A 22,173-nucleotide genomic window follows, 5' to 3' on the forward strand; every position below is an offset into this window, starting at 1 on the left:
CAAGGGCCGGCGGCTCGGTTGCTGCAGTGTCTGGGAAGGCCCGGCATGCCGTGACGGCTCCGGCGGAGGCCCAGGATGAACGGCTTCAGCACCGAGGAGGACAGCAGGGACGGCCCGCCCGCTCCCGCAGCCCCGTTCTTCGGGCAGACGTGTTGTCTGATAGACGGAGGGGAGCGCTGCGCCCGGCCGGCGGGGAACGCGTCCTTCAGCAAGCGGGTGCAGAAGAGCATCTCCCAGAAGAAGCTCAAGCTGGACATCGACAAGAGCGTAAGTCACCCGACAGCCATATAGTACTATATACTACTACTGCACTGCTATATACTACTACTATATACTACTACTGCACTGCTATATACTACTGCGCCGCTATATACTACACTGCTATATACTACACTACTATATACTACTACTGCACTGCTATATACTACTGCTATATACTACTATGCACTGCTATATACTACTGCGCCGCTATATACTACACTGCTATATACTACACTACTATATACTACTACTGCACTGCTATATACTACTGCTATATACTACTATGCACTGCTATATACTACACTGCTATATACTACAGCTATATACTACTACTACACTGCTATATACTACTGCACCACAATATACTACACTGCTATATACTACAGATATATACTACTACTGCACTGCTATATACTACTACTACTGCACTGCTATATACTACTACTACTGCACTGCTATATACTACTACTACTGCACTGCTATATACTACTACTACTGCACTGCTATATACTACACTGCTATATACTACAGCTATATACTACACTGCTATATACTACTACTACACTGCTATATACTACAGCTATATACTACTACTGCGCCGCTATATACTACACTGCTATATACTACACTACTATATACTACTACTGCACTGCTATATACTACTGCTATATACTACTATGCACTGCTATATACTACAGCTATATACTACTACTACACTGCTATATACTACTGCACCACAATATACTACACTGCTATATACTACAGATATATACTACTACTGCACTGCTATATACTACTACTACTGCACTGCTATATACTACTACTACTGCACTGCTATATACTACTACTACTGCACTGCTATATACTACTACTACTGCACTGCTATATACTACACTGCTATATACTACAGCTATATACTACACTGCTATATACTACTACTACACTGCTATATACTACAGCTATATACTACTACTGCGCCGCTATATACTACACTGCTATATACTACACTACTATATACTACTACTGCACTGCTATATACTACTGCTATATACTACTATGCACTGCTATATACTACAGCTATATACTACTACTACACTGCTATATACTACTGCACCACAATATACTACACTGCTATATACTACAGATATATACTACTACTGCACTGCTATATACTACTACTGCACTGCTATATACTACAGCTATATACTACACTGCTATATACTACAGCTATATACTACTACTACACTGCTATATACTACTGCACCACAATATACTACACTGCTATATACTACAGCTATATACTACACTGCTATATACTACAGCTATATACTACTACTGCACTGCTATATACTACTGCTATATACTACTACTGCACTGCTATATACTACTGCTATATACTACTACTGCACTGCTATATACTACTGCTATATACTACTACTGCACTGCTATATACTACACTGCTATATACTACTACTGCACTGCTATATACTACACTGCTATATACTACTACTGCACTGCTATATACTGCACTGCTATATACTGCACTGCTATATACTGCACTGCTATATACTGCACTGCTATATACTGCACTGCTATATACTGCACTGCTATATACTACTACTGCACTGCTATATACTACTGCACCACAATATACTACACTGCTATATACTACTACTACACTGCTATATACTACTACTACACTGCTATATACTACTACTACACTGCTATATACTACTGCACCACAATATACTACACTGCTATATACTACAGATATATACTACTACTGCACTGCTATATACTACTACTGCACTGCTATATACTACTACTGCACTGCTATATGCTATATACTACAATGCTATATACTACAGCTATATACTACACTGCTATATACTACAGCTATATACTACACTGCTATATACTACAGCTATATACTACTACTACACTGCTATATACTACTGCACCACAATATACTACACTGCTATATACTACAGCTATATACTACACTGCTATATACTACAGCTATATACTACTACTGCACTGCTATATACTACTGCTATATACTACTACTACTACACTGCTATATACTACTACTGCACTGCTATATACTGCACTGCTATATACTGCACTGCTATATACTGCACTGCTATATACTGCACTGCTATATACTGCACTGCTATATACTGCACTGCTATATACTGCACTGCTATATACTGCACTGCTATATACTGCACTGCTATATACTGCACTGCTATATACTGCACTGCTATATACTGCACCGCTATATACTACTGCACCGCAATATACTACACTGCTATATACTACAGATATATACTACTACTGCGCTGCTATATACTGCGCTGCTATATACTGCGCTGCTATATACTGCGCTGCTATATACTGCGCTGCTATATACTGCGCTGCTATATACTACTGCACCACAATATACTACACTGCTATATACTACAGATATATACTACTACTGCATTGCTATATACTACTACTGCATTGCTATATACTACTACTGCATTGCTATATACTACTACTGCACTGCTATATACTGCACTGCTATATACTGCACTGCTATATACTGCACTGCTATATACTGCACTGCTATATACTACTGCACTGCTATATACTACTGCACCGCTATATACTACTGCACCGCTATATACTACTGCACCGCTATATACTACTGCACCGCTATATACTACTGCACCGCTATATACTACTGCACCGCTATATACTACTGCACCGCTATATACTACTGCACCGCTATATACTACTGCACCGCTATATACTACTGCACCGCTATATACTACTGCACCGCTATATACTACTGCACCGCTATATACTACTGCACCGCTATATACTACTGCACCGCTATATACTACTGCACCGCTATATACTACTGCACCGCTATATACTACTGCACCGCTATATACTACTGCACCGCTATATACTACTGCACCGCTATATACTACTGCACCGCTATATACTACTGCACCGCAATATACTACACTGCTATATACTACAGATATATACTACTACTACTGCACTGCTATATACTGCACTGCTATATACTGCACTGCTATATACTGCACTGCTATATACTGCACTGCTATATACTGCACTGCTATATACTGCACTGCTATATACTGCACTGCTATATACTGCACTGCTATATACTGCACTGCTATATACTACTGCACTGCTATATACTACACTGCTATATACTACAGATATATACTAATACTGCACTGCTATATACTGCACTGCTATATACTGCACTGCTATATACTGCACTGCTATATACTGCACTGCTATATACTGCACTGCTATATACTGCACTGCTATATACTGCACTGCTATATACTGCACTGCTATATACTGCACTGCTATATACTGCACTGCTATATACTGCACTGCTATATACTGCACTGCTATATACTACTGCACCACAATATACTACACTGCTATATACTACACTGCTATATACTACACTGCTATATACTGCACTGCTATATACTGCACTGCTATATACTACTGCACTGCTATATACTACACTGCTATATACTACAGATATATACTAATACTGCACTGCTATATACTGCACTGCTATATACTGCACTGCTATATACTGCACTGCTATATACTGCACTGCTATATACTGCACTGCTATATACTGCACTGCTATATACTGCACTGCTATATACTGCACTGCTATATACTGCACTGCTATATACTGCACTGCTATATACTGCACTGCTATATACTACTGCACTGCTATATACTACACTGCTATATACTACAGATATATACTAATACTGCACTGCTATATACTGCACTGCTATATACTGCACTGCTATATACTGCACTGCTATATACTGCACTGCTATATACTGCACTGCTATATACTGCACTGCTATATACTGCACTGCTATATACTGCACTGCTATATACTGCACTGCTATATACTGCACTGCTATATACTGCACTGCTATATACTACTGCACCACAATATACTACACTGCTATATACTACACTGCTATATACTACACTGCTATATACTACACTGCTATATACTACACTGCTATATACTACACTGCTATATACTACACTGCTATATACTACTACTACTACACTGCTATATACTACTACTACTACACTGCTATATACTACTACTACTACACTGCTATATACTACTACTACTACACTGCTATATACTACTGCACCACAATATACTACACTGCTATATACTACTGTACAGCTATATACTACACTGCTATATACAAGAGCGTAAGTCACCCGAGAGCCATATACTGCTATATACTACACTGCTATATACTACTGTACAGCTATATACTACTGTACAGCTATATACTACACTGCTATATACAAGAGCGTAAGTCACCCGAGAGCTATATGGTACTATATACTACTGCTATATACTACTATTGCACCACAATATACTGCACAGCTATATACAAGAGTGTGAGTGACCCGGCAGCTATATACTACTATACACTATACTGCTATATATTACTGTACTATATACTACCGTACACTATACTTCCATATACTGCCGTACTTTATACAACCGTACACTATACAGCTATATACTACCGTACTGCTATATACTACTGTACTGTATTACTATATACCACTGTACACTATTCCATATACTACCGTACTTTATACAACCGTACGCTATACTGCTACGTACTACCATATGCTACGGTACACTATACTTCTATATAATACTGTACTACTATACACTACCGTACACCTTACAGCTATATAGTACTGTACTACTATATACTACCATACACCGTACTTCTATATACTACCGTACTGTACTACTATATACTACCGTCCACTATGCAGCTATATACTGCCATACTGTACTACTATATACTACACACTATACAGCTATATACTACCGTATGCTATACTGCTATATACTTCTGTACTACTATATACTACCTTACACTATACAGCTATATACTACCGTAATGTACTACTATATGCTACAGTATGCAATACTGCTATATACTACCGTACACTATACGGCTATATATTGAGGTACTGCACTACCATATACTACCGTACACTATACGGCTATATACTACTGTACTATACTGCTATATATTACCGTACACTATACAGCTATGTACTACCGTACTGTACTATATATTACCGCACGCTATACGGCTATATATTACCGCACGCTATACGGCTATATATTACCGCACGCTATACGGCTATATATTACCGCACGCTATACGGCTATATATTACCGCACGCTATACGGCTATATATTACCGCACGCTATACGGCTGTATATTACCGCACGCTGTACGGCCGTATATTACCGCACGCTGTACGGCCGTATATTACCGCACGCTGTACGGCCGTATATTACCGCACGCTGTACGGCCGTATATTACCGCACGCTGTACGGCCGTATATTACCGCACGCTGTACGGCCGTATATTACCGCACGCTGTACGGCCGTATACTACCGCACGCTGTACGGCCGTATACTACCGCACGCTGTACGGCCGTATACTACCGCACGCTGTACGGCCGTATACTACCGCACGCTGTACGGCCGTATACTACCGCACGCTGTACGGCCGTATACTACCGCACGCTGTACGGCCGTATACTACCGCACGCTGTACGGCCGTATACTACCGCACGCTGTACGGCCGTATACTACCGCACGCTGTACGGCCGTATACTACCGCACGCTGTACGGCCGTATACTACCGCACGCTGTACGGCCGTATACTACCGCACGCTGTACGGCCGTATACTACCGCACGCTGTACGGCCGTATACTACCGCACGCTGTACGGCCGTATACTACCGCACGCTGTACGGCCGTATACTACCGCACGCTGTACGGCCGTATACTACCGCACGCTGTACGGCCGTATACTACCGCACGCTGTACGGCCGTATACTACCGCACGCTGTACGGCCGTATACTACCGCACGCTGTACGGCCGTATACTACCGCACGCTGTACGGCCGTATACTACCGCACGCTGTACGGCCGTATACTACCGCACGCTGTACGGCCGTATACTACCGCACGCTGTACGGCCGTATACTACCGCACGCTGTACGGCCGTATACTACCGCACGCTGTACGGCCGTATACTACCGCACGCTGTACGGCCGTATACTACCGCACGCTGTACGGCCGTATACTACCGCACGCTGTACGGCCGTATACTACCGCACGCTGTACGGCCGTATACTACCGCACGCTGTACGGCCGTATACTACCGCACGCTGTACGGCCGTATACTACCGCACGCTGTACGGCCGTATCCTATACAGTTATATACTACACACTGTACTTCTGTATGTAGTACTGTGCTATATATTACTATATTTCCATATACAGTACTGGTACATATATTGACAGTGTTCTGTTATATGCTACCAACATGCTATATTGTACTGCTATAGACTTCTATATGATGTACACCACATACTGCTTACGATGTCGCTCTGTACCATACTATATACTTCTACATACTGTACGGTTGTACACTACCACACGCTATAGTGTACTGTTATATGCTAGTGCGCACTAATAATAATCTTTGTATAACGCCAACGTATTCCGCACGTGCACAGTATAGTGATTTGTATATCAGTACATTACAGTTTACAGTGTGGTAGTATCGTATGCAGTGCTATATATAGCAGTGCTCTATACTGTACACCACTACACACTATACTACCGCCACATTGTACACTGCGGGTTTTCCAGTATAATAGTAGTCCCCCTTCTCCCCCATCACATCCGTACCTCTTACCCTCATTCGGGATGTCAGATCGGCACGTTCTCTCTCCTCGTTTCGACAGATGAGTCTTGCATTTATATCTTACCGCCCGCTCGTCTCTTTCAGGTCCGCCATCTTTACATTTGTGACTTCCACAAGAATTTTATTCAAAGCGTTCGGAACAAGAGGAAGAGGAAAACCAGCGATGACGGCGGTGACTCCCCGGAACACGACACAGATGTCCCCGAGGTGAGAGAGCGCCACACGGGGATGAGGCTTTGCTTTACAGGGGTTACTCTGTTCTCTCAACTATGAGGAAACTTGGCAGTAATTGTCCAATTATCTGCAGCGCCCCCGCAGGAGAGATGAAGCATTACACCGTTCTTATTAAAGGGGTTTTCTGGGATTTAATAAATAATTCCCAGACTCAGAAATGTATAAAATAAAGGAAAACAGATGCCGTTAATTAATAAGACTTCAGCTATGATTCTTCCATCGCTGCTGAAGCCTGTGATTGGCTGAGCGGTCACGTGACTGCCTGCCGGGTCCTTATGGGTTCTGAGCGGCAAGCTCCGTGACTGCAGAGCCGGACCAGGAGCTGCTGGAGCCTCTGGAATGTTTCTTAGTCTGCTTAGTGACCAGTCATACATGTTTGATAAAGCGGCCACCAAGGGGTCTCAGAATAGGCCACCATATAAACACACCGGCACAGCCTAGAGCCGGAGCTTGGCCGTCCACGGACAGCCAGGCTCCTGCTTTAATAGAATTTCCTAACAAGTCACCTGGGGGCTTTATGTTTCCAGGCATTTCTTTAGTCACATGACAATATGGTGACGCCGGCTAATAGCTGCGGTCCTTGTAACCCTTAATTTGCAGTTTTTTGGTTGTCGGCTTTCAGCTTTTTGGTTCTTGGCCGTCCCGTCATTTAGTAACCCGGCCTCTCTGCTTCTTCTACAGGTTGACCTCTTTCAGCTTCAAGTGAACACTCTCCGCAGATACAAGCGGCATTACAAGCTACAGACCCGTCCGGGGCTCAACAAGGCACAACTTGCAGAGGTACAGTCCTCCGTGAATGGGGGCGGTGCGGGACCCAAATCGTTCACAGTAAACAGGCCGTTGGGGAACGACTAACTGTTCACACGGCCGATCGGCTTAGGGTTCTTATACTTGCAGAAACTGAATGACGCACAAATTATCGTTCCTCGTTCAGTTGCTGCGGCTATTTACACTGAAGGTCGTCGTTTAGTCACCCGCCATCCAGCTAGATGGGAACGCTTATTCCGTGTAAAAGGGCCTTTACCCCCTTCTCCCTAATGAGAACACATTTACTTACAGGGTCGGAAGGATTCGTCAGCAGCGATCTAATGTGCATGGCTAGTCTTATATAGTCAGTACCACACAACCCCTGTAGCGACCTCTACAGGGGAAATATGGTAATACATGGCTCCTGCTCAAATGAATGTGCGCCCATTGCCTGGCAGAGCAGGAGTCACTCTTTCTTAGTGACTCTCCATTCTGGCACCTATGTAACCTGGGGCTGTCCTCCTGAGACAACCTGTTTGGTGCATGTCAGTACTTCCCGTACAACTCGTTATAGCAACACTGCAAATGGAATTACAACTATGAGCAACTTAGTAACATAATGTATACATGCCCATCCAGTTCAGCCTATTACATACCCCCAATGCTGAGGCTGTATCTGTATTGGACAACATCTCCCACCGCTGACAAATGTGTAGACTTACTTCGATTCTTTACTATTATGACAGAATGCCAATTAAGGCTGCCTTCACATCCGCGCTCGGGGGTTCCATTTTTCTGCTCCACTCTGGAAGCGGGAAAGGGGAATCCTCTGGCTGAAAGGGTCCGTCCTATGATGGAACTCAACAGTGCCGAATGGACCTCATTAACCCCTTAATCACGCGGCCCTTTTTTTTTTTCCTTTTTCGTTTTTTCCTCACCCCTTTAAAAAAATTCTGGCATTCTTTCTTTCATTTTTTTTGCGATTGACGTTCATCGTGCGGGGTAAATAATGCGCTACTTTGATGGATCAGAGTTTTACGGACACAGCAATACCAAAGATTTATTTTTGTTTTATGATTTAGGGGTTTTTTTATTATTTATTATAGATATTGCAAAAAGGGAGGGGATGTAAACTTTTATAACTTTTTTTTTTTTTTTTTTTAATACAATCAATAAAACTTTATTGATGTTATTTAAATTTTTTTTTTTTTTTTTTTTAGCCCCCTAGAGGACCACAACTAGCAATGATTTGATCACTCCTGCAGTATGATGTAATGCTATAGCATGTAGGGCTATTTCTGCTGGTATTTTGTACCGAGTTTGCGACGAAAACGTCTAACCAGCATAGGTGTGAACCTGGTCCTACGAGTAATTCCTTTTAGTCAGGAGTTTCGTGCGCAGGCAGATATAGCAGAACTTAAAGGGGGGGTCCCATTAACGTGAATGACCCTAATAACACGGAGCCATTTTTGAGCTATGAAATTACCTTCATCCCATGTGTCGAGAGCAGGAAGTAGAACGCTCGTCAGTCCTGTGCAAAGTCGAATTGGACCCCTGTCTTCCCCCTCCTCTGAACAGATACTCCTTCAGTTTGGCGCATGCTCAGTTTGTTTGTTGGAATCCAGAGGGCTTCCACCTAAAACGCATGCTTGGCCGAGTCCATACACGTCTGTGGGCTGCATTGAAATTAATGGCGCCCACAGAAGACTATTAAGTGGAGCCTGGAGTGAAAATGCGATCCCCGGGACAGCCGTTGGGTCTGAACGCTGCTTATGTTATCCTTGCTCCGGTGGGTGAACAGAAATAGCCTCCTAAAACACGAGCAGGGCATCCTATTACTGCAAACGCTTGGCCGTGTTATATGAAACAAAGCCGAGCGGGCGCAGCAACACTATCTGCCGCGATGTGCGCTTACTGCGCTACTTGGCTTATTACTAGCTTCCGTGGGCTCCATTGAAATCAACAGAGCCCATAGAAGGTAGAGCATGCGCAGATCTTACCTGCTCGTTTTTTTTGTCTGTTGCTCCACAACAGCAAATCTGCACCCAGATGGTGAGGAATAGCCTCTGCAGAAAATCCGGACAGAAATTTAGCAGCACATCCACCCCATGTGAACACATTCTTACAATGTATCTCACTTCTTCTCACCAGACCGTGAGCCGGCACTTCCGGAACATTCCTGTAAATGAAAAGGAGACCCTGGCCTATTTCATCTACATGGTAAAAAGCAACCGGAGCCGCCTGGACCAGAAAACTGAGAGCAGCAAGCAGCTGGACGCATAACCACAGAGACTGCGGCACCCGGGCAGCTAAAGAAGTGACAAACTTTTTATTTGTACATAGGAAGTGTGAATGCCGCCCGACCTCCTGTGCCATATCAGTGTCTTGGTCCGACATGGGATGATGGCGGCACTGCGCATTGCATGAGACCAGGAACACTTTGCCACCCTCTTACTGTTGTACCTGGGACATGCGCACTCGTGCCAGGGCGATGCAAAGTAAGCTGCAGCCGGAGTGCGCGGAGTCACTAATGGTTTATTATTTGCTCTTGCCAACGGGAAATGAAGAGAAGGGCTCACCGGTTGGCACAGAGCTTGTCGTTGGATGCGGAAAAAAAGCTGAAACATTTTTTTTTTACCCATTTTTAGATAGGATTCCCAGAATGCAATGGATCTTGGAGCTGTGAAAATTTTAAAATAATGGCCTGGGCCAAGCGCTTTCACAGCTGCGTATGGGACCAGTACAACTAGTGACCGGCATCTGCAAAGCTTAATGACCGCTACTAAAGAGAACTTGTGACTGTGTATCGGGCATCAATGTGACACCAGTAATAGCATCCACCATCCTCAAGTGCCAAACCACGGAGGAGGCCGACAAGAAGGCACTTACAGGAGTAGTAGGCGCCTTCACACCGTTTTTATAAGTGTTTTATTAGGCTGGTAGAGAGGTTGCAGATAATATACGTGGATACACAAGGGTTGGGGGGTTTTGGGGGTGGGTTGTCATAGACATTTCTGCCATGCCTTTGATTTTTCCTATAGAGAAGCCTACAGGTAATCACCTGGGGTCCCACAAAAAAAAAAACTCGCCACAGGTGAGAAGTGCGCTGCTTGGAGCGTATCTCATATATACCTATTGGCGCATAGTTAACATTTTGCTGTGATGATTTCTGCTTTTTTTTTAAAAAAAAAAAGCGGGCCAGAAAACCGCGCCAAAGCTGGTTATCTGCTGCCCGATATTTATTGAGTAATGTAGTTATTCACTTTCTAATATCTTTTCTGTATCCGTCTCCCAAGGTTTTCAATATCTCTGCTTGATGTCATTCAGTAGGTATTTTCAGTGCATTAACCCTTTCCAATCCAGTGTCTGACCTCTGAAGACATTATGATTTAAGGCTGTACAGCTCCGATGTTGGAAGACGTCCGTCAGGGTTCTCTTACTGTATATTGCCAGCCTCTCTGCTGTTGGAGTCTATCCAACGTGTCACCTCATGCAGTACTGGCTTTAGCCAGCAGATAGCGCCGTTGTATAATGGCAGAAAAAGAGTAAGCCCCCTAGGAAAACCAGGATACAAATTAGATTGGAAAGGGTTAACCCCTTAAAGGGATTGTACCACAACTGTAAGTTATCCCTTATCCGCAGGTTAAGGGATAACTTGCTGATCAGTGGCGGTCTCGCCTCTAAGATCCCCCACAGATCTCAAGACAAGGGGTCCCACATCCCCGTCGTCCTTACTGGGATGTTGCTGCACGCCCGCAGTGAGGAGGAGACTGAATAGAGTGCTGGTCGCACTTGCGCTCTATTCACTTTCATTCGGTTTGTAGACATGACAGAAGGGTGTTTTCATCAGTCCGACTGAAGTGAATGGAGCTCTGACCATGCATGCTTGGCCAGTGCTTTATTCAAAGTGACATCACTGCAGGGGAAGTAGCGAAAAGAGCGGGACACAGGAGAACTGTTCTCCAGATTGGTCAGGGTCTCACCACAGACACCCGCCGATCGGCAGTTGCGGTAGAACCCCTTCGATCTCTGAGTACATGTGAATCATAGTATGTGGGTTCGGTATGGAGCAGAGCCCACTTCATACACCGCAGCTGCTGGCTCTGATTTTAGAGGACTTTCCGGGCAATTACTATTGATGACCTATCCTCAGTCATTAATGGTTGATCACTGGTGTTCCAGGTCCGGGTCCCCAGAGATAAACTATTGATGAACTATCCTGGGATAGGTCATCAATAGTACCCTGTTTCCCTGAAAATAAGACATACCCTGAAAATAAGACATAGCATGATTTTCCAGAATTTTGGAGGATGCAAAATGATTTCTAAGGCTTTTTGAGGATGCTTGAAATATAAGCCCTACTCCAAAATTAAGCCCTGCTAACAGTTAATTTAAAAAGTCAATTTAAATAGTGTCCAGGCAGCTGTACATGTAAAAAAGTTAAACCCTTTTGAACAAAAATTAATATAAGACACTGTCTTATTTTTGGGGAAACACGGTATTTGCCCAGAGAACCCCTTTAACGGCTTAGATGCCACAGTCCATGCTGACTGCAGCATCTAAGCTGTTGGCTATTATTTTGAAAGTAGTAAAACCTAAAACTATATAAATTAAGCATCTCCATAGTCCTACTGATAAGCAGATTTAAGTGTGTGTCGTCATATAGATCATGCTATTGAAAAAAAAATGTTAAAAATGACATTTAACATAAAAACTTTATTTAATAGGCCATTTTCTGATGACATGTAAAACCTGTGCTGGTCACCTGTTGTCAAGAGGGGTGTCGTCTCTCCTTAAGGAGAGCACCCAAAACGTGTGTACAGACACCATGGGGTGAGTGGGTCGGGGGATGGCATTGGAGAGCACCCAGAAGGGGTGTGAGAAGATACCTGAAAAGTGAGTGATGAGACTTATACAGGCCATGCATGCTCCTCTGGGTAATTTATGCAAATTAGTAAGATAGAACAATGCCTCTGCAGCGCCACCTATTGGATGGCAGCATTCCATCAAATCAATGTACGACTTTTTAAAAAGTCTGTAAAAAAAAAAATGATTGGGAATAGGATCATTGTTTTACAGGCTTGTTAAAAAGTCGTACATTGATTTGACGGAATGCTGCCATCCAATAGGTGGCGCTGCAGAGGTATTGTTCCGTCTATATTATTTGCAGGTCATATGTTGGGCATGGATACAGTTGGAGTTGTCCGAGTTCTGACTTGTAATCGGCCGTGCACCTCTGTGTCCATCACACGACCAGCACAGATTTATTATCCACTGATAGTAAACACTGAAGGTTTCTATTGACTGACAGCAAGCAGAGTTCCTGAAAACTGAGGAATTGATACTGGAAAATTATATACATTTCATTTTACAAAAAATAAAGTTTCCTTGCTGAATCCAGTTCTTTGAAGATCTGAAGAAGTTGGGCATCAGCACTTTGGAGGCCCCCCGTTGACACATGGGGGGGATGCTTGGTTGTATCCAGTGGTAGAACACTAGTAGATTTCCAGGTCCGGGCTAGTGATGGGATCTCTTTAGTGATGCCTTTTAGGAAGAACACCAGCTCTGACTCCTTCTGCCTTGGACATCTCTACCGCCCGTGTTATCGGCAGCGCTCCCCACCCCGGTACATCTGATTCTCTGCAATAACCGGCTTGCATTGGCAACCGGCTCTCCAAGACCGGACATGAGCTTTTTATTTTTTTACTACGTGTTTTAATAGCTCCCATACTTCTGGGAATCGGACTCGTCCGCAGTGCTTGTTATATGGTCGCATTTTTAGAGACTTGGTGTGAATTTAGGACGTCTGCACGTCGGGCTCATCCATGTGTACGGAGTATATTTGCTTGGTTTACTTTATAGCCCACCATGATTTTTTTTTTAATTCTTCTGTGTATAACGAATATTTTATAAATCAATGTTTCTTATCTGCCTTTATTTTGCCACCCAGTTTAGAAGATATTATTGTAGCGTTCCTCTCTTGTTCCTCCTGGAAATGTAAAAATAGACTGCTGGGTGTGTCCATACATAGTATGATGCTGTACAATCAGTGTGGACTAGATCAGACTGTAGAACCCCTTGAAGAAGTTTTCCAGTTGTAAAATATTAATGGCCTGTCAACAGTATAAGTCATCAGTAGTAGAATGACGGGGGTCCATTGCCAGGGACCCGTGCCAATCAACTGTTTACTGGGGTGGTGTGCTTGTGCAGTGAGCTGACTTTTGCAGGAAACAGACAGCTCTGTTCTCACTACAGTGGCCAGGCTTGGTATTGCAGGCAAAGTTCCCACTGAAGTGAAGAGAAACTTGGCCTGCAATACCAAGCCTGGCCACTGCAGTGCGAACAGAGCTGCAGGAATCTGCTCATTGTATGAACATTTCAACCCAGAAAACAGCTGATCAGTAGGGGTCAAGTGGCAGACACCCGCCAATCTATTTTTGATGTCCTATCCTACTGAAAGGCCATCCGTAGTTTACAACTGGACAACCCCTTAAATGACCCTTGATGGATATGTCTTTCAGGGGTGGAGTAGGTTTGGAAGCTGATCGTGTTTCATACCCAATGGCTATCAGCTGTTCCTTACTGGTTAACTACTTAAAAGCTGCGGTCAGTGCTGACTGGGGCATCTAAACTGCTACCCATAAGGGGTGGATGGCAACTTGCAGTGGCGGTCGGGCCTTTTGAAGGCTCCCAGGGCTGCCGTGAATTTCAGCAAGGCTTAATAGGAAGCTGCTGAAAGTACAATATACTGTGACCGCTTGTGTATATGTCCCTAAGGCCTCCTTCACACGGGCGACAAAGTCGCATGATTTTCTCGCGATGCAACAATGGTACAAATCGCATGTATGTGAAGCCCATGCTTTCCTATGGGTTGATTCACACATACGATGTTTTGTAGCATGCGACGTCTTGACACACAAACCTTGCGGGTCTCGCGGTATGCACGCGACTTGTGAGGTTTTGTAGCCCATGTTTCCCTATGGAACCTTCCTCTATGTTGCATCGCACGAAAACGCGGAAATCCTACTGTCAAAGCCCTAAACTAAGCCCTAGCTGCAGGAAAAAGACACGTACAGCACCTAGAAGCACTGTCCGGGGCTCCACTTCATCATCTTCCTGATCCCCGGGCCTGCTCTTCAGCATCTTTTCTGGATGGGGATTGAAAAATCCCCGACTCCAGGAAGCGCTGGCTGTGATTGGCTGAGGGCCTCAGCAATCAGAGCTATCGCTCACTGAACCAATCGCAGTCATTCATTGTATTCATGAAGATAGGAGAGGATGCAGCAGAGCCGGACAACACTTCTAGGTGATGTATGTCTATCTTTTTACCTTTTTTTTTTTCTGCGGCTAGGGCTTATTTTTGGGGTAGGCCTTATATTTCAAGCCAAACACACCCACCCACCCCACCCGTGTGAAAGAGGCCTTATTGCATTAGAAAAAAAATGCAAGTGATCAAAAAGTCATAGGTTTTGATCAATTTGCAAAACAATGAGCCCTCGCCCAGCTCCATCAACAAAGTTTATAAATTTGGTATCCCCGCCAATATACCGACCTGTGGAATAAATGTAATACATGAAAGGAAACGCGATCACCCCCCCCCCCCCCCCCCAAGAAAAAAATATTGTAGTTCCATTTTTTTTCCATTTCACTTCCCTCAGAAATTGTGTTTTTTCATTGCATTAGGCCGCCTGCACACGAGCGGAAATCCCGCCGCGGGATTTCCGCCGCTGAAAGTTTGCATAGGAGTCCATTAAAATACGCACTCCTATGCAGATGGCCACGGTTTGGCCGCGCAAAATCTCGCGCGGCAAACAAACCGCGGCATGTCCTAATTTTCTGCGGAGCACGCACTCACCCGGCCGCCGGCTCCGGTCAGCGCATGCGCCGGCTGCGCGGCAGCCGGCACATGAAAGAGCCGGAGCCGCCAGGCGCGGGTGAGTACGCGCTCGTCCCTGCAGGCGCTCGGGTCGGATTGCGCGGCGAGAATTCTCGCTGCCGGATCCGACCCGCTCGTCTGCAGGCGGCCTTATATGGTACTTCTGAAAAATACAACTTGGCCCGCAAAAAACAATAGAAAAAATGGAGAAAGTTATAGGTGATGGAGCCTGGGGATGAAAACGCTAGAATGAAAACAAAAAAATGTCTGGTCATGGATGATAAAGACACGCCCCTTTGACGGGGAGGAATGGTAACACCCAGTGGTCAATTTATTAATAAATGTCCATGAGGAATAAAAGAGGAACGGCAACACAGAGCTCTAAGAAAAGAGTCGCTCACTTGTCGGAGACGCTTGGTTTTCCGCTCTCGTAAACGGCAAGTGACTGTCGGTCTGTGTAAGCAGTTGTTCTGCCGCAACGCGGACTGCTGGTTGCCGTCACATAGTCTGTGTAACTGTCCGGAAGCATGAACTTCCCATCCGGATCTGCGGCGTTGGTGGCTTATTTGGCTCTACCTGCTTTATCTTTGACTACTCTTGTCTGTATAGTCATCAAATGTGAAATCTAACAATATCTTATATTCTTTACATGTTTTGCTTCCTTTACTTAAAGGTGTCGTCAAGATTAGAAAACCAGCCGAATACCTTATTAGAGAAACGTGAATTAAAGGGGTTGTTAAATGGTAAACTAGGCCATCAATAGTAGATCAGCGGGAGTCCTAGGTAGCGAATCCTTGCTGATCAGCTCTCCGCCCAGCCACAGCGCTCTTGCATTGAGTTGTTTCCTGCAGGAAGCAGACAGCTCCGTTCTCACTGCAAGTGACCAGGCTTGGTATTACAAGCAAAGTTCCCATTTAATTTAATGCCTGTAATACCAAACCTGGCCACTGCAGTGGGAACGGAGCTGTCTGATCCTGCAGAAATCAGCTCAGTGCACAAGAACATCTGATGGGTGGGGGGTCTTGGGCTGAGGACATCCGGTTAACCTACGACTGATGACTTAGGCTGCTTTTTCACATGGTTGTGAAAATCTCACGACAGTTGTTCAATGCGAGACGCATGAATATGAACCCCATTCTGAATGGGGTTCATATACATTAGCAATGCTTTTTTTTCTCCCCCGCATCGTGGTTCGGGGAAAAATCGCGACATGTCCTTGTCTTTGCGTATTTCCTCAGAACACATCTTCCATTGTTTTCAAAGGGGCCAGAAAACACATTGCATGCCATGAGATGCGAGGTTTCCCATTGAAAACAATGGGAAACGCTTGCCGGTTGCAACTGTACTGAAGTGATGGGACATTGTGCGAGCGCAATATCAGGCCAATTTTACGGACTCCTATCATGCTTGCCATATGTAATAAGCCATCAGATAGGCCATCAATAGTTTACAATTGGACAACCCCTTTCACGAGGTCTCCATAGATGGGCTGCACGCCTCCCTGTTTACACGGGGAGCTGTCCAGCCAACCAGCAAGCATCGTACGTTGCTGTCTAGGAGCTGATCAGCTGACACAAGCGTTGGCTCCTCCATCGACTGATCATTGGTCCCTTTCCACACCAGAAATAAGGAAAAAGTCGAAATTCCAGTACAATGGTGTTTCCAAAGTCCCATACATATGTAGCATAAAGGATAAAACCTGCATATCTGTGCGCTAGAGCAAAAAAAACAATCTGTCAACAGCAGCCTGCTGATGGTTTCCTGGTGGCATCCGCCATGATATAATCACTGCTGAAAGATAAACGGCAGCAAGAGAAGGTGAAGAATATTCATGTGTAATGCTTGCCTAAGCCTGAGCGCCACGATCCTCTCCCGACGAGCCTGAGCGCCACGATCCTCTCCCGACGAGCCTGAGCGCCACGATCCCCTCCCGACGAGCCTGAGCGCCACGATCCCCTCCCGACGAGCCTGAGCGCCACGATCCCCTCCCGACGAGCCTGAGCGCCACGATCCCCTCCCGACGAGCCTGAGCGCCACGATCCCCTCCCGACGAGCCTGAGCGCCACGATCCCCTCCCGACGAGCCTGAGCGCCACGATCCCCTCCCGACGAGCCTGAGCGCCGCGATCCCCTCCCGACGAGCCTGAGCGCCGCGATCCCCTCCCGACGAGCCTGAGCGCCGCGATCCCCTCCCGACGAGCCTGAGCGCCGCGATCCCCTCCCGACGAGCCTGAGCGCCGCGATCCCCTCCCGACGAGCCTGAGCGCCGCGATCCCCTCCCGACGAGCCTGAGCGCCGCGATCCCCTCCCGACGAGCCTGAGCGCCGCGATCCCCTCCCGACGAGCCTGAGCGCCGCGATCCCCTCCCGACGAGCCTGAGCGCCGCGATCCCCTCCCGACGAGCCTGAGCGCCGCGATCCCCTCCCGACGAGCCTGAGCGCCGCGATCCCCTCCCGACGAGCCTGAGCGCCGCGATCCCCTCCCGACGAGCCTGAGCGCCGCGATCCCCTCCCGACGAGCCTGAGCGCCGCGATCCCCTCCCGACGAGCCTGAGCGCCGCGATCCCCTCCCGACGAGCCTGAGCGCCGCGATCCCCTCCCGACGAGCCTGAGCGCCGCGATCCCCTCCCGACGAGCCTGAGCGCCGCGATCCCCTCCCGACGAGCCTGAGCGCCGCGATCCCCTCCCGACGAGCCTGAGCGCCGCGATCCCCTCCCGACGAGCCTGAGCGCCGCGATCCCCTCCCGACGAGCCTGAGCGCCGCGATCCCCTCCCGACGAGCCTGAGCGCCGCGATCCCCTCCCGACGAGCCTGAGCGCCGCGATCCCCTCCCGACGAGCCTGAGCGCCGCGATCCCCTCCCGACGAGCCTGAGCGCCACGATCCCCTCCCGACGAGCCTGAGCGCCACGATCCCCTCCCGACGAGCCTGAGCGCCACGATCCCCTCCCGACGAGCCTGAGCGCCACGATCCCCTCCCGACGAGCCTGAGCGCCACCATCCCCTCCCGACGAGCCTGAGCGCCACCATCCCCTCCCGACGAGCCTGAGCGCCACCATCCTTTCCAGACGTCGAGGGACTGGTTGCTCCACAGCGGCTGAGGAGCCGTACGTCCTGCAGAGCCTGACCTGGCACCTGTTCGCATACTACAGTGTGATTTTTTGCTTGTACCAACTCTTTTCATACCTTTCCCCTCCTTTTATTTTAACATTTCTATTTTAAAACCATTTTTACACTTTTTTACGTATTTATTGTACTGAACTGTAGGAAGTTCTATTAAAGGTTACTTAGCGCTTGACTCTCCGGACGTCATGTTTGCATTTCTTGACCGTTTCGCTAGTAAAACACATCAAGAAATCGACTATTTGATGAAAGCCGTTCTGTCGATCTACAGTAAACGTCATTTGGATCGGAGTTAAACATAGAGGGGCCTAGTTACATAGAGCAGCATTTGACACGCTGGGCTGAGGAAATTGTGCGCACAGAGGCGCAGGCCGCATAGGACATTTGTTTAAGTGTCTCCCATTGATTTTAGGGGAAATCTGGCAAATGCGAGCCTTTAACGCTCCGATCAGCATATGCATATTTTTGTCCGCCTTTGGCGTATTTTACTACGTGTTTTCCATGTGCGTTTGCGCGTGGGAAAAAAAAACATACACACTGATTGAAACGGCTAATTAGTCTGAGTTCCAGGTGTGTGCTTTTTCTTGCGCAATTACCGTATATACTTGAGTATTAGCCGACCCGAGTATAAGCCGAGTCAATAAGTTTTACCACTTATTGACTCGAGTATATTCTAGGTAAAGAAAAAATGCAATACTCACCTCCCAGCCGGCGTCTGTGTCCCCGGCACAATGTCTCCCCGGCGGTGCGGTAAGCTGCTTGAGAATTCCCCCTGCTGTCATCTCTCTGCTCAGCTTTGAATTCACCTGCCGTCAGTGTTGTGTAAATAAGCGCTGTGATTGGATCGAGCGCCAGCCAATCACAGCCGGCGCTCGATAAACCAATCACAGCCATTCGTGATCTCATGCTCGAGCGCCGTCTGTGATTGGCTGGTGCACGATCCAATCACAGAGCTTATCTACACAGCACTGATGGCAGGGGAATTCAAAGCTGAGCAGGGAGATGACAGCGGGGAGAATTCTCAAGCAGCTTACCGCACCGCTGGGGACACAGACGCGGGCTGGAAGGTAAGTATTGCAGGTTTTGTGTTGTTTACCTCACTCAAGTATAAGCCGAGGGGGGCTTTTTCAGCATAAAGAATATGCTGAAAAACTAGGCTTATACTCGAGTATATACAGTATTCAGTGTTTTTTTACGTGTTAAGCATATTTAACACATCCCCATCAATTTCTGTGGGGACTTTGTAGGCACAGGAAAATAGAGCATGCTGTGGTGGGTGGGTGGGTGTGTGTGTCTGAAATGCGCTTGTGAATGAATCCATTGAAATCACTGAGCTCTGTTTTCTGTGTATTGCCTGAACACGTCCAAGTGAATCTGGCCTCAACATGCATTTTCTTTCTGGTGTTCTTCATGTCTTGTAGAGAAGCCGATGCAAATATGGTGGACAAGAATCCCAAACCTACAGCTTGCAGTGATAGCCAGTAAAGAGGGGGAAAAAAACTCTCCCCACCCACAATCCACTTTTGAGAGGGCTGGGGGGGCCATATGTAAATCACACGAGGGCAGTCCAATGGGCGGTCTATTGCTGGATAGTTGTGTTGGGCTTTCAGTAGCAAGCCCACAAACTGCAACAAAAATGACATAACTTTATTCTCTGGGTCAGTGCGATTGCTCCGATACCAAACTTACGTGTTTTGTTTTTTTTGTTTTTTTTGCTGTGCTACTTTTATTTTTTTTTCAAAAACATTAATTTTTTTTAAATTATTTTCTGCCGCCATCTTCTGCGCGCAATAACTTTATTTTTTCAGCCACATAGTTGGGCGAGGGCTCGCTTCTTGAGGAACGTCCCATAATTTGCGTTAGTACAATTTTGGAAAACATACGACTTTTTTATCACTTTTTATTGCATTTTTTCTTGGAGACGGAATGACCAAAAAAAGACCATTTCGGGCGTTCTTAGTTTTGTTTTTGGACAACGTTCGCCGTGCGGGGTAAATAATGCATTTCTTTGATAGATCAGAAATAGTTGTGCAATCTCTTTTGTTCCTTTTATTAACCCGTTTAGCACCAGGTACTGTAAATATACGGCTCCTGGGCTTAAAGCGCTGCTGTATGTAAAATTACGGCGGCGCTTTAAGCCTCTCACCTCTGCAATTAACCAGAGGCAGAAACGGGTTATCAGCTGTTAGTGACAGCTCTTATGGACGCCACAGCTACAGTGGGAAAGTGTCAAATAAAACAAAACAAAAAGCATGTGAATGTCCCCCAGAGGTCTTACAGGACGTCATGGAGGACATGGATAGTAAAAACCATAATTCCATACATCAGTAAGACAAAATTACAGAATAAACCAATAATATATACATAAAAAGAAAATAACCCAAAACCGACGCCAACCAAAAATGTCGCTATAAGCGCCCTGTAATCCAAAACCATACATATTATATATCAAAACGTCCAAAACAAAATGAGGAACCCATTCCCATACTTTATTTTAGCGTAACTATACTAATTAAAAATAACTAGGAAACTAGTAAAACCACCACATGGGTAAAATTCCTAAAAAGGGTCTGGTCCTTAAGGTACAAAACAGCCTGGTCCTTAAGGGGTTAAGCAAGGTTAATGGCGAGCCTACTGGGTTAATTGTATAGGCAGATTTGTAGCGTCCCCGTCGCCATGGATCCGTCTAATTTCGCTTTCTTCTGGCGTTTTTAGACGCGCTTGCTTTTTTTTTTAACACATCCATTGGGGTTGTCCTGCGCCGAACGGGGGGCCTATGGAGAAATAAAAACAAAAAACGTTTTGGCGCAAGACAACCCCTTTAACTACTTTTTTTTTCCCACAAACAGCGCCTCATGTGTACTTAGGTTGTGTCTGGTATTGCAGCTCAGCCCGCTTGCGTCTATGGAACGTACAGAAACAGTGTAGCACAGCCAGCCATCTGTTTCTGCAGTCCCGCATACAGGCAGGTTTAGTAATGTGTCCTGAAGACAGGACGGGTCCTCTTTAAAGAGCCCTTCATTGAAGATTGAGCAAAACTTGTGCCAGAACATAGTATGTAAAGCTGGAAAAAGATGTATGTCCATCCAGT

The 22,173-nt window shown here is 45.9% G+C and overlaps 1 protein-coding gene across 1 annotated transcript; it reads left to right on the forward strand.

The window, feature by feature from the left end:
- On the forward strand, nucleotides 1-13,104 carry SAP30L (SAP30 like). Its single transcript, XM_066590451.1, has 4 exons — nucleotides 1-267; nucleotides 7,191-7,313; nucleotides 8,022-8,120; nucleotides 10,239-13,104. The coding sequence occupies exons 1-4, from the start codon at nucleotides 76-78 to the stop codon at nucleotides 10,368-10,370; spliced, it is 546 nt and encodes a 181-aa protein (XP_066446548.1). The 5' UTR covers nucleotides 1-75; the 3' UTR covers nucleotides 10,371-13,104.
- Nucleotides 13,105-22,173: the final 9,069 nt, after the last annotated feature.

The sequence above is a fragment of the Eleutherodactylus coqui genome, chromosome 2 (genome assembly GCF_035609145.1).
Source record: "Eleutherodactylus coqui strain aEleCoq1 chromosome 2, aEleCoq1.hap1, whole genome shotgun sequence".
NCBI classification, from domain to species: Eukaryota; Metazoa; Chordata; class Amphibia; order Anura; family Eleutherodactylidae; genus Eleutherodactylus; species Eleutherodactylus coqui.